At 35.2% G+C, this 19657-nt stretch overlaps 1 protein-coding gene across 4 annotated transcripts in view; it reads right to left on the bottom strand.

Moving 5' to 3' along the window:
* The window catches only part of EPHA7 (EPH receptor A7), a 169023-nt gene that overhangs the window by 27722 nt on the left and 121644 nt on the right, over positions 1-19657 (bottom strand). For 2 of the 4 annotated variants that reach the window (XM_046677608.1, XM_046677609.1), the window contains exons 6-7: positions 4771-4895; positions 1952-2135 (exon numbers count right to left, since the gene is read on the bottom strand). In XM_046677608.1, the coding sequence (XP_046533564.1) occupies positions 1952-2135; positions 4771-4895 (309 nt within the window). The remainder of the gene's footprint in view (positions 1-1951; positions 2136-4770; positions 4896-19657) is intronic. The other 2 variants (XM_046677610.1, XM_046677611.1) reach the window with 1 other exon arrangement.

Below are 19657 nucleotides of genomic sequence, written 5' to 3'. Positions count from 1 at the left end.
GAATACTCACAAATTCATTTTGAAAGTTTTCAAACCTAAAGGTTTAGCTGATAAAGAATGTTATGTAAATGTCAGATAACTAATTGATGTTTCTAATTTAAGTTTAAACTATTCATTAGAATATTAAAAAACACCATTTTAATTTTGTATTATATTAGCTATCATAAAGTAATATTAAGAGATCAGTTTAAGTTGAAAACTACTAGAACACATTTAACAAAAGACCTACTCAAATGTCTGTAAATCTTCAAAATCTTAAAATGCTTTAGAGTTTTTGGGGCTACCAAACTTAGATATTCCCATTTTTAAACCTGTATACTCCATTTTAAAAAGATAATAATGAATAATGACATTAAGTTTATCACACCAAAATTTGTGGCATTTTTTTCAATTGATACCTTTGTATCTCCAGTTTTATATAAATGATTTATACTTCAAATTTATTTCAATATGTTTTATTATTCGAGGTTATAAGAGTTACTGCTTAAGTTAAAAATACAACAAAGATATTTTGAAAGAATACTGTTAGCAAATTTAACAAACTTTAGTTAATGCAAAGGATATTTATCAGTTTACCTTTATTTATTTATTTTTTTGGCGAGGAAGATTGGCCCTGAGCTAACATTTGCTGCCAATCTTCCTCATTTTGCTTGAGGAAGATCCCTGAGCTAGTATCTGTGCCAATCTTCCTCCATCTTTTAGGTGGGACACTGCCACAGCATGGCTTGATGAATGGTGTGTAGGTCTGTGCCAAGGATCCAAACTAGTGAACCTGGGCCACCAAAGCAGAGTGCATGAACTTAACCACTATGCCACCCAGCCAGCCCCAGAGTTACTTTTAAAACAGCTATAAAAATCTTTTTCTGAAGTCAAAATAACTCTGATCAAAATTATCTTGATTTAATTTATTCTAAAATGTTTGTATTAAAAATTGAGGAAAGAAAATCATGTAACATTTTTTAGCTCATTTTTGTTTAGAATTTGTGGGAATGCTAGATTGGCAAGGAGAGGAGGAGGTAATAGCTGGGTGAACCTTGTGCCTGTGCAGTAACATCAGGAGAAATCAAAATCTTCAAAATACAGAAACACACCCTGAGACCTCAGCCTAGCTGAAGAGCAAGCAGTAGGCGTCCTCAAACTGTAGTGAACTTGCACTCTGACAGTAAACTGGGACATGCATCCCAAGATAAGTCTGCTGATTTGTGATACACTATAGACATGTGTATTTTTGTTATGTTCCTATGGTGCATTATAAAACATAAACAAAATGATAAAGGGAATTCAAGATGTTGGTGATGTTCTATTTTTAAGCTCAGTGGTATATACAGAGATTTCACTTAATTATTCTTCTTAATAGTTTATGTATACTTTCAATATATTCTTTAGTATGCTGGAAATATTTCATAAAAAATGAATAAATATGAAAAAAATAAATAAACATAAGACCGTCTTCCTGAACTGCAATTTTTGAAATCATTGCTAAAGGACATGGAGATTAAATTAACACAGATTCCTACACATCATCTTTCTCTGGCCCACCCTGGTGTACATCCTTACTTCACTGCTAGGGGGATGGGCGGGGGGGAGGGGCGGAGTTCTGAGAAGCAGCATCTTTGACTGACGCAACTAGAGTAAGATCATTTGGGGGTCTACAAAAACAGCCTGTGTGAATACATAATTGAAGAAGCCCTGCTTCTGTTTCTAACTTCATCTATTTAAAATAAGCTCGATATGCATTAAAGAGACTAATTTAAATCACAATGTTCTAACATTGCTAAGCAAAACAGCAAATTTTAAATTATTATTCTGAATAACCTTTACGGAGTCCATAGATATGCATATTTACCTTTAATTGTAAACATCATCTTGGACGAAATCATCACTCCCAACATTGAAAACAAATATGCCAGAGTTAGAGAGAGTAAGAATGCAAACCAAAGGTGGTAATTACCTTCAAACATTTTACCTGTAGCTTCCTCTAGTGTAGCAACATCAAGTCTGGGACTGTAATTTCCATAACCAGCAGCGGTAAAAGCTCGGATCTGGAAAACATACACTGTTCCCGGTTTCAGGTTATTAATGGAGGCTGAAGTGGACTTGGTCTTTAGTGTTGAGTAGGTCCGTTCCCTTTGATCCTAGAAACAATATATACGGGGAATATTTAATTGTGATTGCAACCAGGCAACGTGACAGCCAATTCTTGCAATTTATTTCAATTTGCTGCATTGTTTCTATAAAGGCTACATTGTACCCTGTGGAATACTATAACACTGAGTTGTTTCCAAGATAATATAAAACGTAAATGTAAGCACATGCCTTTGTTCTATAAATTTCAAAGAGAAATAATTTTGTTAAAACTTTCATGTTGTTTTGAGCTTTTGTTCTGTTGGTAGAGGGCATAGTGGCAAGAAGTATTTATCCATAAATATAATCAAATGTCCTATTTACCAAGCCATGGGCACAACCTGTAAGATCTACGGTTTATTAGTGGTCTTTACTTCATAATGTAGCTCTCTTAAACTTTTTCCTGAATGTTATTCAGCAAGCAAAAAGCCATGTGCTAAAAATGAAGAAAGCTATTAAACCAAGAATTTTAGCTAGCACTACTACCATAGTGACATAGCAATTGTTTTCATTAAAACCTGCATTTCTCACAGAATAAAACCACGTTTACAAAACAGTATTTAATGGAATATTTTAAATTAAAACTATCAATATAAAAATTAAAGTATATAATTTATGGTTTGACGATATTTTTAACATCACTTAGTTCAATTTCCTCATTTTTTAGATGTGAAAACTGAGGCTTGTCATTAAAAAAATGTGTTATCATATTATATATGATAAGTCTAAGAATGAAATAAATATAAAAATTCCAGAACATAAAAAAACTCCTTCAAAACAATATTCAAATAAGTAAAAATTTTTATATGACTCTAATGGGTTGCTTATGAAAAAAGTTACACAAACTCCTCACCAAAATATATAATTTTAGTTTCTTATTCGTTCTATAATACATCCTGTGCTCAGCAATGTCTAGCAATAAAACTATTCTCTGAAATCTGAAAACGTCTATCTGGTTGATTTGCCTTCATCCTGATATTTGCAGAAATGAAAATAAATGTATATGTACTTAAACTGGATTAGTGAAGCTGATTTGTGATTGTGATCAATATAATCATTTATAAAAATGCTAGTTGGTATTATAAATATATATTTATCTCAATAAAAGATATAGGCATAACTGATATTAGATGACATGATATATATATATGGATCACATACTCACGTGCATTACAATGCAATACGATTATTCTCTTCTAATTATTGCCTAAGCTTTAAATTCAGCAAATGTAGATATATTCTGTTTGTGTCATGCAAAATAGAAAAGTAACTATTTGAACAAATTTATTCCAGAGTAAGAATTTGCAAAATATTTCACTGCACTGTAAGGGGCTTTACTGTCATTTACCACCTAACATATTTTTTTTAAATGTATTTTGTTGCTTTTGAACTCTGATGAAACTTCAGAAGAGACTATAACTGTTAGAGCACATAACAAAACCAACATGAAAAACAAGGATTCCCTCAGAATCACATTTGATGGGGCAAGAAATGTATTCCCTGGTGCAAAAATTAGGTATTTAAAATGTCTCTTGGCCATGGAAGTCATGAATTCATAATGGAAATAAGGAGCAAAATATTTTAACTTAATCTGAATATTGAAGCTAAGCTTAAACAATCTGTTTTTTCTTCAAAGGAAAAAAAAATCTATTGCCAATGCGCTGTATGCATTTAATTTACTCAATCAAGTTGATTCAACTCCAAAGTTTTTCCAAAGCTTTAGGCTCCTATTTTGAAATTCTGTCTAAATGATTAAAATGGTCATACATATTACAGCACCTCAGCTAACTCAGTTAAGTCAACAGGAGTAACCCTTATTATTACTATTAGTAGTAGTAATATTAATAGTTTCCATGTTTCAGATCTTGAACCAGGTCTTTCTGTGAGGTGGAGCCCAGATAATAATTTGTGAACAGGGTGCCTCTCTCTCTCTCTTTCTCTCTCTCTCTCCCTCTCTCCAGATGGGACAGAAATAAATGTACTCATACACTCAGACACATCACTATTTACTAAAATTCAGCTATTATAAGGAGATTACAGGGGCAGCACTTGGGTTTTAGCTGTACTATTTTTTATTGAGAGAGAAGTCTTAACAAGTGGTGGACATGATTAGCATAACATACATGAAATAAATTTCAGGAGGAGTTTAAAGGAGTGAAATATCATCATCTGATTCTGAAGTTTGGAGAATACTACATATTTATTACAGAAAATACTCTTATTTTTCAAATTATTAAGTTATTTGAGGCCACTACCATCAGCACTGAAACCACATAAATTAAATGAATCATTAAGGGTCCAAACAGACAGCCTAAAAGAAACATTTCTCAAAAATGCACTGGGGTGCGTGGTTTCTGTGCTCCTAAAACATCCAACACATCTAATTATTATGATACCAAAAATGAAATAAACAAATATAGTACTAGTGGAACATTTTCATTTGTGTAACACAGAAACTTAACATGCAGAAATCATAATTATAATGAACCAGAGATTCGGGGAGATGGTTATTAAAAATAGCTAAAATTATGAATTTTGAAGTAGCTCCAAATAGTTGGCATAATGACCAACTTTAGTCTGTAGTGCAGTAGATGACATGAGACCCACCGCACATTGTTGTACGTTTCAGCTGTTCTTAGCACCTACTTTCTCGTAATACTTGATTTCATATTCGGTGATGACTCCATTGGGATGCTCCGGTTCCTGCCAGGAAAGCTCGACGCTCCGCTGCAAGACTCTCTCCTTCATCACTCCGCTCACTTGCGAGGGAGCTGTTTGGACAAGATGTGTCAATAAACAATGAGGAAATTCACTGGATGCCTCGAATCAAATGTCACAACTGATCAGTCCCATGCTGTGCCAGTTTCATTAAGGTAAAAGAAAGCACCTTTTCATAGCTCACAATTCAGAAGCTAATGAATATTCAAACAGAACCTTATTACTGTTCATAAACCTTAATAGAAATTTAAATTAAAGTGCAAACAGCAGAAGATAGCATTGTTCAAGTTAGTGAAAAATGGAAATGATGGGGCTGAGAATGACAATTAAGCAAATGAATGCTAATTAAGGCTACAAAATATGATTTCAGATTAATCTCCAATGATAAACTAAGTCCAAATATTTATTTCACATGCAATGACAATACACTTTTTAACAGAAAAAATAATTTAATACTATGCAAGAAAAAGTATATGAAATGGCTACTTTAATCTTCAATGAAAGGGATCACACTTTGTAAAAATGTTTTTATGTTTCACGTGTGTCTGTGTGTATATTCCCAAAGAATTCCAATTAACCTTGGAAAAAATGTTGTACACTTAATTAGTTCAAGATGCAAGAATATGCTAAAGCTGCTGCTACTTAAATGTGTGCGTGAACACACATACATCCATATACAGACTCTTGCACATCTAATTTATACCTATGTAACCTGGGCTTTAAGCTTTGACAGAAGCAATCCAAGCTACAATTTTGCTTTCTCTTTCTATATAGATAATAATACGCTTAGAGCTCTTTCATTCTAATTAGCGGCATATACTCTTTTTGGTAGCTACGACTGTGGAATGTAGCAAACTAATTTGCTCTGTCTAATTTGCTTGGTGATGATTAACTAGTTGTCTTCTCTGTCTAAATGAGTGGCTGCACTGGCTTGGCTGAATTTCAGCGGGGTCATTATGTTTCATGTATCATACTCTATCTCATTCTGTCGAATATTTTCAGGCTGTTAATTTAATTTTCAGATGTCCAAAATTGTTCATAATCCTGCTGACAGAAAAGCAATTATATGAGGCCAAAGCTGTTTAAACAAGCTTCTGATGTTTATCCCTTTGGCTTTATTTTGTTTCTTCTATTTCTTAATATTTTCTTGTATCAATGTCTAGAAAAAACATTTTTCACTTCTTTCTGGCTTGGCAATTTTGAGGGAAGGACGCGGAAGATGCATGACTGCCATTTCCCCTCAGATTACTAACAAAAGCATAACTAGGGCAGATTAAGTGGAACAACTTTCCCTCTAGGGGGAAACAGCTGAAGTACTCAACAGACTGTGTTTACAGACTAAATGTGTTTCTGATATGTTTCCAATGAAGCCAGTTTCTAATACAAAATCTTATTTTTGCCATGACTTTTAAAACCTGAATCTATGCAGTGAAGAAGAGCTTGTGTTCTAAAGAGATGTGTCTCTCCACCCAGAGCATGCTTAGCACATCTCAGCTGACTGTGATGTTCATGAGGCTGCTTCCTCCCGCCACAGCCCCGGGAGACACAAACCCCAACCAACCTTGAGGTGAGATTCTATGTAGCAAATCATCTCCTGTAACCTAAGTTACCTAAAATCATTCAAAATAAATCTGTATTTTAACTCTAATTAGTAAAAAATAGAATGCAGCACAGGTGAGAAAACAGCACTAGTCAACACACTGAATTACCTAAGGCGGCTGGTGTCTGAACAGGGTTCATGACATAACGTGTGCCATTTGGAAATAGGTTAGAGAGCTGCTAGGTGCCAATCTCTAGGTCTCCTTCAAATAACACACATCGCTTAATGTGATTTCCAGTGAAAGTCAACTTACAAGGCGCTTTGCTTAGTTTCTGTCCCTAAATAGTAAAGTGAAGGAAGCAAGAGACACTGAATTCTCCAAGGTATGGAGGAGACGTGGGGTATAAATATACCTCATTTAGTTTCTGATACGTCGCAGCAAGATCTAAGTATAAAATGAGACTTGATTTCTGCAAGTTACACACTAAAATTATATTCATTATTTCTTCCTGGAAAAGAACTTTTACCAATAAAATTATGGTAATTGGGGATTGGGAAAAAAACGATGCCTAAAAATACATTTGAAATATATAGTATTTTGCAACTCATGTCAGAGCTCTAACAGTGCAGCATGCTACAACGTATTTTCCCTCTTTTGCACAAGGAGCCATATCTGTACATGACTCTACTCCTGATTTCCTGTATATTTCCCTTTTTAAAAAATTCATCCCTTGCTGATACTGTATCAAGTCATACATTTAAGAGGGTCAGAGACAGAAGTACTGGCACATGGCCCTTGAGAATAGATAAATTTCATGATAGGAAAAATCTTTCCCTGTCTTATGTCCTTGAAATACAACATTTTGTTACAGGAAAATTGATGACATTTTCCCCTGAGTTTCAATATCTTAGGCATAAAGGTTATACAACTCACAGGATATTCAGCTCATAAATGAAAACATCTCTAAGCCGGTTAGATTCTAACAGGGTCATTATTTTTAGATAAAGTTATACATAAAAGTAAAATTGAAGGGCATAGTGTGCTCTAATCTTAAAACAATGATTTCTAGGGTAAATATATTTGATCTACTAAATTAATCACTTTGTAACAATTTCACTAAGAATATGCTCAGTCTTCCATCAAAATATTCCATTAACTACAATCTGAAGTTCATTTTGAAAAGAATATGTATACAACTAAATTATATACACACTTATGAACCAATTAGGTATTATGATATTTGTTATAATTTTCATAATTATCAAAGTGAAATAAAATATATTGTAACTGGAATTAACATGAACCTAATAAATAGTAACTAACAATAATAAATTCCCTGAAGTAGAAAACATGGGAAAACAAATACTACATAGAGAGGAGTTTCCAAATGTGAATTTTTAGTTGGGTTTCTACAAATGATTAACAGATTCATTTCTCACCTAAGTTTCTAGAAATAGTCAAATATAAAAATTAATTTCAACTAAAGAAACATTTGCCCTTAAAGATCTTAAAGATTTGCCAGGGACATATCTGGAGTCTGCACAAATGGCAATGAAGGATGATTTAGGAAATTCAGAAAATGGCTTCTGTGGTTCAAAGTGACAAATCTTAGCATAAAAATGAAGCTGATAAAGGTGATGTAACAGAAAAGCAAAAGTGTAATAACAGGCTGAAAGGTAAATTTGCGGGCTGGGATTGTTAGCATGAGGCTTTGAACTTAAAAATAATCAGTAGGAATGAGGGGTTTATGTACAGACCTGAACCAATCAACATTTGACAGATGTTGAGCTTCAAGCACTCATGCGTGATCTTTGATCTTAATCAATTTCTAATTAAAATCCAAGTAAAAGAGATATATTTAAACCACAAGATGGAATATGTTCATCAGGGCTCCATTTTTCCCCCTACAATGTTAAGCTTACCAATATGTATGGGAACATTTCCTAGCCCAAAGTGGGGGAAAGACAATTTTAAAACAGTGTCCTAGGCAAATGGCCCTCCAAAGATGTCCATACTCTAACCTCTGGAACATGTGCACATGTAACATTACGTGGCAAAAAGGACATTGCAGGTGTAATTAAGGTTATAGATCTTACAACAAAGACGTTATCGTGGATTTTTCCCCAGTGGGCCCAATTTAATCACATCAGCTCTTAAGAGCAGAGAAATTTCTCTAGCCAGGGTCAGAGAGGCTTCAGAAGCAGCAGCTAGAAACATCTGAAGCATGAGGAGGAATCAGCCTGCCATCGCTGGAGCGGGCCACATGGGAAGCACGAGAAGATAGGGGGCGGACTTTAGGATGGAGCTAGTTGACAGAGGGAGGGAAATGGCGACCTCAATTGTATCAGAGCAAAGGCCCTGAATTCTGACAACATGAGTGAGGTTGGAAGTGGAACTTCCCCACAGCCTTGAGATAAAGCCCAGCCCAGCTGATAACCGGATTTCAGCCCTTGAGGCTGTCAGTGGAGGCTCCAGCTAAGCCCACTTGTGCCCAGACTTCTGACCCACACAACCGGAGAATAATAAATGGGTGTCCTTTTTAAGTTTTTGTAAAAATTTTTTACGGTAGCAATAGAAAAATAATATATATGGTAAAGAAAAAAATAGAATTTTTATGAAGTCTATGAAAAAAGGTTAGTGATAGGATAGTTATTAAACTAAAATAATGGGATATGTCAAACTTTATGTTGAAATAGCATGGAGTCAAGAAATTTTGATCTTAATTAGGACTCAAAACATGTCTTATAGGAAAGAAATCTCCATTTACACATTCAAAGGAAACATTTTTGTTTTGTGGTAGAACTTCAATAAAGCTCATGAATTTGATTTTGGATTTGAAAAGTAACTTATTTATATTAGTCATCAGTTTTACTACATCAAATGCTCTCACCGAATTTCAACAAAGAATGATAAGTCAAAAAATAATACTCATATTTCTAAACAACAATGCAGTAAGACGGGTCAACAAGCATGAAGTGACCTTTCACTGTGCATCTCAGGTTGTTAAATCCATTGACATTTGTTAGATTTCCATTAGATAAATACGAAAAGTGAAAATGAAGAAATCTTTAGAACACAGTCAAATGCAAATCTGACAATAACAGAATAATAGTCTTCCACTGCACACTTTTGTTGCATACAGTATGGAGTTCGTTTTTAGCAAACCTTTGAAATAACAAATGCGTGTATCATTAGGAGTTTAGTATTCTACAACATACAACTTTTAGCTTTCATACTCCTCCCCACAGGTGTTTCATTTTTGTATTACAGGAGAAACATATAAGAATATATATATATATAAACGTATTTTCATAACAAAACACTAGGCCATAAGGATACATGATCCAGTGGAGTATCACATAATATATCAATCCCATTTTTAGGGTATGTAGGAATATGTAAAAAATGCTAACTTGATTCCACTAAACTTCAATTTCCTGACTGTGAAAAAAAAGTGTCAGTAATAATATTATGAGGAATAAATATAAAATTTTATCTAAAAAAAAGTACAGGTACTAATGGAAATTGAGCGTGCAGCAATTATGAGCAATCCATTTGCAATAGATGCCTGTCAGATTATTTTTGGTTGGAGAGAAGCATGATCTGTGCCTGAAATAAACATAAAACCTCATCTATAAGTAGCTGAAAATATCAGTGGGAAATAAATTGATCTTTTTCAAAATTAAATTATGTTATTTGCATTGCTACCTATTTAATATACCAATTAGGGTGATGAAGTTTTATTGAAAATGTAACATACACAATATAATAGGTAAGATATCACAGAATAGATTTCTAAATATATTTAAGAACAATTACTTGAAAAGACAACTTGAATAAGAGCTAAATCTAACATCTGAAAGTTCTGTGAAAAAATGAATATGATGTTGAACTGACAAAGCAGGAGAAAGAAAGCATCCTGGATTGGGATCCCGGTCAGCACATGTGTGAGTTCAGTCAATATATTTTCAGTAGGGTAATAAAACACATAACAGGAACAACAAAAGTCACTACTGCACTATTTGATCAACTAAGAATGGCCTTGTTCTTTAAAGCAAGAATCACAACATCTTTGCAAAAATGATCTGACATTACATCTTTCTAAAATCAAGTTTTCTCTGCTCTCATCATATGATTAGTAACCAATTGTTTGGATGTTTAATTACCATAGGAGTTAGGACTTCCTGGAAAATCTCTAGGTAAAATGCTTTCAGGGCAAAGAGGTGCGGATTATGGAGAAAGCTGCTGTGGCCATTGGTCCTAAACGAATGCTGGGATTCCCGCTAATCTCTGCTTAAGTACTGACTAAAATGTTAATTGATGAGGGGTTAATTTGTAACTCCTGGTACATTTCTATTTTCACAGAATTACAATGTAATTGTCACTCCCCATGTCAATAAGATAAAATTTTGTAAGCAGTAGGTATAAATTAGGCAGCTTTCCAGAGCTAGCTGTACTATTCAAGCCAGCTCAATCAACAAAGGAAGACATAAATGATAACCTTAGACGACAATTCAGAAAGGTTAAGGAGACCTTGATACTGAGTCATACATGTTACCTATCTTTTCAATCAACAGTTAATACTACTTTTTACTAGTTCAGTTCTATTCAACAAATATCTCTTTGGCATTTACTATATGCAGGGCATTGTGGCATTTCTATAGATTCAGACAGTTTGCAACATTCATATGTATATATCATCTCCTTTCTTCCCTAGTACACCCCTGTGGGTAAGTACTGTTCTTCTGTTTATTGGTGGAGAAGCTGAAGGTTACAGAAATTAAGTAGCACCCCCTCAGAAAGGGGCAGATTTTGGATTCAATCTATGTTTTTAAATTTTAATTCCCATCTTTTTTTGATTACACTGCAATAGTTCCAGGAGCTGGCCCTTCTTGAGAACAGACACTAGAAGGAGGAAAGCTGGGCAGTCATTCAGACACTTAATTTAATGTTTGTTAAGAAACCATGATGTGCCATACTAATGAAAAGACCCTTAGGGATCTGCTCAACAGGCAGGAGTCCTAAAACCTGTAGACACCAGAAGAGGTCAAGCTGAGCAACGATTCTGTAATTTTTCTTTTTTTGTAATGCCAAACACTGGTATACGCTGCAAAATTCAAAAGGTACCAAAAGAGTATATTGAAAAGTGAGACTCCCTCCCAACCTGTTCCCAGGTCACAAAGTTATCCTTCCCTAAAGCAACCACTCTTAGTAGTTTCTTTACTTCATCGTTAGTGCCATGGAGTGGATTCTGACTCCCAGCACCCCTGTGTCCAGCAGAGGGGAGCCCTGCCTGGTCTTTTTGCACATCCCCTCACCTTCCGGCGCTGTATCAGACAATGCTCTGCTGCTATTCACAGGGTTTTTCCAGCAAATTCTTTCAGAAGTGGGTGGCCATGTCCTTCTTCTCAGTCTCTTAGCCTGGAAGATCTACTGAAACCTGCCCACCATGGGTGACCCTGCTGGTATTTGAAATACTAGTGGCAGAGGTTTCAGCATCACAGCAACATGCAGCTGCCACAGTGTGACAACCAACAGATGGGTGGTGTGGGTCCCTCACTGGGAAACAAACCTAGGCAGCAGGGATGAGACAGCTGAATCTTAACTGCTAGACCACCAGGGCTGCCAGTTGCTTAGGCATCCTTCCAAAAACTGTCTAGGTATATACAAGGGTAGGCATTGTTTTAAAAAACACAAATGGTAGTATTCTAATAGTATAGTTCAAAACCTTGATGGTTTTAATTTATACCGTATTTTATAACTTGATCATCTAACACATACAGATCTGCACCACTCTTTTCTCACTTGTGTCGTATTCCATTATACGGATGTTCTATTGACAGATTTGACTAGACCCTTATCTATAAGCATGGTCCTTTCCCATCTCTTTCTCTTATAAATTATGCTGCAATGAAACTGCTGGCAAATTGGTGTTTAATATGAATCCTCTAAGAAGAATAAAATATTTCAGAGCGGTCTAGTGCCTGTAGGTGAACAGAGGTAGGTGAGGTTTTATGGACTGAATAAGCAAAGTGTGGCCATTGTAAAAATTCATTTAGAGTCACTGCTTTATAAAAGGAAGTGAGGACTAAACAAAGTTACTATTACTTAAAATATTTTAGACAGTGCCACTCAAAGTGCAGCTGCAAGTCACTGGCCTATGAGATGAAGAACTTGTGTCAGACGTACATCTACGGCAACAAGTATTTTTTTGCTCAGTTGACTTTTTCTCTTAGCCAAACTTTCCTGATGAACGAAGCATTTCTTTTTCTTCGCAGGCTCCTTGATGATTCTCCTTCTGGTGCAAGCTTCTTATCTTCTCAGATACTAGCATTTTGACTGGCAATGTCTTTTAAAAGTATTCTAGGATTAGTCTGAAGCACCCTTCACCGTTACACTAAAATGCCCAGAAGGTAGGATCACTATGACAACATTTTTAATGATTTCTGGTGAGAGTTTCATTCATTTATAAATTCAACCTGTAACTTTTCATGACTGATTATGGCATAAACAAAAAATGGTATGGGGGGCCGGCCCTGTGGCCTAGTGGTTGAAGTTCTGCCTGCTTTGCTTCAGCGACCTGGGGTTCACAGGTTCTGATCCCAGGTGCGGACCTACTCCACACATCAGCCATGCTCTGGAGGCATCCCACATACAAAATAGAGGGAGACTGGCAGGTGTTAATTCAGGACTAATCTTCCTCAAGCAAAAAAAGAGGAGGATTGACAATGGATGTTAGCTCAGGGCAAATATTCCTCAGGATATGGTCCATGCTTCCCACTTTCAAGGAGATTTTAATGTAAAAAATACGTTAGAACATTAATATGCACGATTTTAAATATTATAGCATAGATGAGATATGAACCAAGTGCTAGTAAATTCTTGGGAGGCACTCAAGAGCAAAACACACAAAAACATTACCTGTTGCAAAAAAATGATCTGCCTTTCAGTGTTTCACTGATATAACTATATATATTTAAACCAATTATCAGGAATATTGGCATCATGTCTACAATCTGCAAGAGATAATTTTCTATCAGTTAAACAATAACAGAGCCGAGTTCAAGATTGGGCTCATGATTTTCTCTCTACTGGCCTCCATAAATAAGTCACAACTCATTGAATCATTCTACCCCTGTTTCAGCTAATACAGAATTATTTTTTTTCTAAACTCCTATTTCCCTCATTGACAGTACTACACAATGTAACATTTAATTATTTTATAGTTGTTTATCTCCTCAGCTATTCTGATGCTCCTTGAAGGCAGGAAATTTAGAGAAGTAGAGTGTAGAAGTGAAGAGCATGGGCCCAGGAGCTAGGCTACTGGGCTTGCACCGGGGTTCCATTGCTTATTTGCAAATTGTGCGATCTTGAGCAAGGAACTGAACGTCCTTGTGCCTCTGTTTTCTCAGAGTGCATACTTCATAAATAGAATTGTTCTGGAAATTTAATGTATAAATACATGTTAAATACTTAAAACCATTCCTGGCACATGGTAAGAGCTCAAAAAACTAGATACTAAGTATTATTATCCTATACTTATTTTGTCTGTATTAGACTTACTGATATCTGGGACCCATTCCAGAAGACTCTGATTCTGAGGTCAGATTCAGGCATGAGTATTTTTCAAATGCTTCTCAGATGAAGCTCTTGGAGAGCTGAGTTTGAGAACAATTCCTCTGAAGCTTTGGCAGGAACATAAATTGTCATTTCAAGGTGGGAGTGCAGTGCTGTCCATAATAAATGCTGGTAAATGTAAGATGTTTAAATATTATGTTGGCCATTTTTATTCAATTTCTATAATTTAGAAATGACCAATTTCTATAGTTTATACTATTATATATTTACCAGCTAGACAGAAGACATTAATGTTAAGACATTGAGAATGAACAAATTGTTGTAAAACAATGAAATAACTACCAAAATGGGAAGAGGATCAACAACACACGTTCCTTTCAAAATATTATAATATATATTAAGTTGAGAGAAAAATACAGGTGAAGCAATCTCTTTTATTTTGGGTGGTGAAGAAACTAATATTTTGCATTTTTTCTTTTTTTCCTGAGGAAGATTCACTCTGAGCTAACATCTGTTGCTAATCTTCCTCTTTTTTGCTGAGGAAGTTTCACCCTGACCTAACATTTGTGGCAGTCTTCCTCTATTTTGTATGTGGGCTGCCACACACACCAAGATGAGTGGTGTAGGTCCATGCCTGGGAACCAAACCCAGGTTACCAAAGTGGAGCATGCTGAACTTAACCACTAGGCCACCAGGGCTGACCCAAAAGGTTCTTTTAAAAAAAGCCACTTTCACACGTGGTCTATCAAGTAATTTGGCTCCATCTCTAATTTTCCATGAATCTAGAGCTAAAGGCAATCTTATTTACAAGGTCAACTATGTGACTATGGCCTTACTTTAATAATGGAATATACATAGAAATGATTTATCAGGACATATGGGATAGCTATGGCCCACAGCCAGACCTTTTTAATAATGAAGACGAACCCTTAAAATAGGATAAGATATGTGTGTGTGTGTGAAGGTATGTAGGTCATTTGTTAATGACCAAAACTTCCCATATATGTCATTAGAATGACATTTTCAGTTGTGAACATTTTCTTTGACCTTGGAACATGTTTTACTATATATAGAGAATTGTGTTGTATTTCAATCATAAAAATATTGTAATGACAGCTGAAAATTTTTGAAATGATAATTTAGTCCAATCCTTATGTTATGAATATCTTTAATTATAATTTTCATGGCTAAGTTCTTTACAATATGAATACTCTTTCTATTAATTTATATTAAACACAGACTGTTTAAGTTATTTTGTATTTGAAATACTGTAACTATATTTCCTTACAACATGTACATGAATATAATCCCCCTATTTAGATAAATAAGTTTAATCTATATACTATTATATACATCATGAAAACATATGGTTTTAAAATTATGTAATAATATATACTATTTACATAAATTTACATATATAATTATGTGGCTAAGTAAGCTCATTAATTTCTTTTCCTAAATAGGTACACAATGTTTAAAATATTGCTCTGAATATTATACTAGCATTTTAGAAATCCAGAGATTTGGTTTAGTTTTCAGGAGCAGTAAAGCATGCATTTAAATAACATGTAGCTTGTTTATTAAGAGGAACATTGTCAAAAGGAAGAATATTAAAGAAAGAGGAGATGTGAGATTTGCCTTAAAGCAGTGTGTTAATTGTACACATTCAGAATAAATCATATTTTTCCATTAGAATAAAATTTGCATTACTGAACGCCAACTGTGTGCTTCCTATGAGACTACATTGCATTTATAACTCCCAAATCCTTTCCCAGTACGCCACCATTTTTCATTACTGTAAAATCAATACAATGTATTGCAACCAAAATTTTAAAAAATGCATGAAATAGAATAAAAACTGAGTTTGTCACATAAAGTGATATGGTTTTCATAAAATGTTTGTTTCACATGTGTGAGTGCTCATGTATGAATATACCAAAGTAAAGATGTACAATATGCATCTGTAAATGGCTATTAATAAGTATATTTAAAAATTTTGAAAGCCATTTCATTACATGATATGTATCACTCATTTATAGAGTGACACTCGTGTGTTTATAGTGATATAATACAAGACATAATGCAGCAAAAACACGTTTGACAGTTCCACAGTACACCCTACCTTTACTCTTATGCCAGCATTCTTGATAACGGTTGAAGAGAATAACCAATTCCATTATATTTTGGCTGCTATCAATCTCATACCACTTTATGCTTTCTTTTTTATGCTATTTCTCCTTTGTGTCTTCTCTCTGGTATGAATTGTTTTTGACAGTTTTTTCCAGGCCTAAAATTCATATGTATCCAAACCAACCTACTTTCTTAAATATTATCTAACAATATTTTTTGCAGAGATTGTTCCTATTAGTGGTTTTGTTCATTTTATTTTTTTACATTTTTTCCAAAATCATCACTCTGGTGCTCCTCACAATTCATATGACTTTGATTTCCCATCCTATTATAAGTTGAATGATTCAAGAAGGAGAAGAAGAAAGGAGGAAGAAGAACAGAACAAGGAGGAAGAAAACAAGGGGGAGGGAGAGGAGGAGAAAAAGAAAGAACCTAAAGATCTCAAAACTCACTGAAATTCCCTCCTTTAAAATGTGCAATTAAAAAATATCATCTCAATTGCTCCAAGTACTCCATATATTTCATCTCTAAAGTGCATAAACTTAAGAAATTCATATTGCTTAATAATAAGGTCTCAGTACCAGTCGAGATTTATTACTCTGCTTCAAGAACCTACTAGAAACTAAGCACTTAGTTTAATGGAGTCGGCTAATCAGCACTGCAGCTTGCATTTCAAAGTAGTTGCTTCACAATGTAAAAACTATTGCTGAGGAAGTTAGGCAGAAATGAGAACTGCATTAAATTTCCCAAATCTGTTTGATGCCAAAGGTGCAATATGGCATTAATTTACTAAATAATATTTTAGTACCAAGAGAAAATTAGTGCAGTTTCCTAAAGGGGCCAATTAATACCCAAGGAGCCACTTTTATGCACTGGGAAAATCTGGCTTGCAATGAATAGTTATATGTAGGGAGAGTTACCAGTTTATGAATAAGTTTGCTTCCAAAAGTTAATTTGTGGTTAGTTGTTCGTAATTTGGACTTCATTTCCCATAGAAACAATATCATAAACAGCATTTAGATTGCCAGGTTAGCCCACAAACACATATTTGACCTAGAATGTTGTTAAAATATTATACATTTGCACAGACAAGGAGTTGAAAACAACTCTGTTTTAATACTGGTAAATAGGGAAAACAGAAAAATCAATACAATGAATAAGATGTGTTTGTTACCACTCTTGAATACACATGCCTCAATACAGGAACTATGATCTTCCCCAATTCTCCCAAAACTGATGTCTCTCAGCCAGCGACAGAAACTGACCAACTTTTGCTTGCCTTCTGCCCCATCCCCTCCTCTTGCCATATATGGAGTTTTGACTTTATTCCTAGTCTCCAGCCACCAGGAAATAACCATCTTAATAGCTAACTAGAACATAAATACAAGGAAAATAACATCCTTAGTTTCACCTTTTATCAGTTAGAGCAGGGGTCTATGGCCATGGGCCAAATATGGCTAGTCACCTGTTTTTGTAAACAAAGTCTCACTGGAACACAGCTGCAGCCATCTGTTTACATACTGTCTATGGGTGCTGTCAGGCTAAAACATCAGAGGTGAGGAACTGCAACAGAGAAAACGGGGCCCGCAAAGTGTGAAATATTTATTATCTAGTCCTTTTCAGAAAAAATTTGCCGACCCCTGAGTTACAGTCTGTTTGGCTGCAAGTAAAAACACTCAAACAAGGGTTTAAGTTTTTGGCTTTTTTTTCCTCATGCAAAGACAGAGTGTGTTCCACAGCTAGGCAGTTGCTATATTTTGTTCAGTGGCTCAAGGATGCAAAGATGATACTCGTGGTCTTTCCCTCAGGGTTGCAACATGCTGCTGTTGCTGCTACTACAGCTATCATGTCCACGTTGCCCGCATGCAATGAAAAGGCAAAGTGGAATGCTCAGGATCCAAATAAAGAAAGCCAACTTTTCCAGCAAGCTCTAGCAATCTTCTGTTTATGTCATTTATTTCATTCCCTAGGCTGGGAATGGATTGTAAAAATTTAAGCTGGGTGTACTGCTGCCCTAAAAAAAAATGGTAGTATATAGCATTAGCAGAGGAGGGGGTGATCAATCTCGTAACTTGATTCCTCCTCCACAACCTCCTTAACTAATTTCTCTTCTGCATATAGAACAGAAAGGACCAAGAGAGGTGACTCAGACTACTAAGCAAAGGCACCAGATCGTGGATGAAAAGGAAGGTTAGGTAAACTAGGACTTAAAGAGAGCTTCATGACACCACTAATCCTTATGAGTCAACTTTAAGAGTGAAGTGAGAAAAAATTGTTCCTTGTTTGGCCACATCAGGGAGTTATCGCAGGTAAAGCTCTTTCCTGTAGGACCAGAGAGTCGTAGAAAACCTGGGCAGGGCAACAGTCAGGCCTGAAAAGGTCATATCAGGTGATGTAAACAGATTTTCAGTGATAGAAGCCAAGACAGCATGAAGAATATGTCAACCAACATACATACGGAAGCTTTTACAAGAATACCTTTCAATGACATTATTTCATTTAGCCATTTTATACTTGAGAAATTCCTACGAGAAAAAGAGTCATAAACCGATTCACCGTTACTAGCAAGGAACACTGGACCATGCATATTTTAGGTACTATGCTAAAAGAAATGGCTAAAAATATGCTAAATAAATGGGTAAATTTATTACACTACAAATTACCATTTCTCTTTTATATAACCAATATCTGCCTCTCCACTGGATTCTTCCTAATAGATTTTACATAAACTCAAATTTCTCCCTTGAAAATAAAATTATTTCTCAAGCCTATATCCCTTTCCATCTGCTGAAGAATCTCTCTTCTTCCCTTAGAGCCAAATATGCCAAAAAAGTTGTCCAGATTCTTTTTCTCCATTTCTTCAACTCCCATTCATGCTCCAACCTTCTCCAGTCTGGTTTCAGTCTACCTTATTCTACCCAGTGAGTTGTTGATAAAGCCACCAATGCCTTCACCTAACTGAAGTACTTTTCTCAGTCCTCACCTTTCTTGGATTCTTGGTAGCATCAATATTGTTAATCTTTCTCTCCTTTTCTCCTTGGCCTCTATGACAACACTCTTTTCATTCTTCTCATTTCTCTGGCTAATTCTTTTGTTTCCTTTGCAAGCCCCTTCTCCTCAACCAAAAGTCAAATTTCCTCAAGCTTGCATAAAAAGATGCTCATTTTCATCAGTCATTAAGGGAATACAAATTAAAATCACATTAAGATACCACTTGATATTCACTAGAACGGCTACAATCAAAAAGACAGACAATAACAAGTGTTGACAAGGATGTGGAAAAACTAGAAGTTTCAAACATTGCTGGTGGAAATGTAAAACGGTGCAGCCACATTGGAAAAGCAGTTTAGCAAATTTTTTAAAGAGCAGCTACTTGGGAAAAGGAGTTTGGCAAGTTTTTAAAGAGTTAAATATCACATTACCATATAACCCAGTAATTCCACTCTTTGTTGTCTACCCAGGAGAAATGAAAACAGGTCCACATGAAGACACAAATGTGAGTGTTCATAGCAACATTATTCATACAACCCAAAAGTGGAAACAACTTAAAGCTTCATCAACTGGTG

The sequence above is a fragment of the Equus quagga genome, chromosome 11, assembly GCF_021613505.1.
Source record: "Equus quagga isolate Etosha38 chromosome 11, UCLA_HA_Equagga_1.0, whole genome shotgun sequence".
Lineage (NCBI taxonomy): Eukaryota > Metazoa > Chordata > Mammalia > Perissodactyla > Equidae > Equus > Equus quagga.
This window is presented reverse-complemented; position numbering and strand designations above follow the sequence as displayed.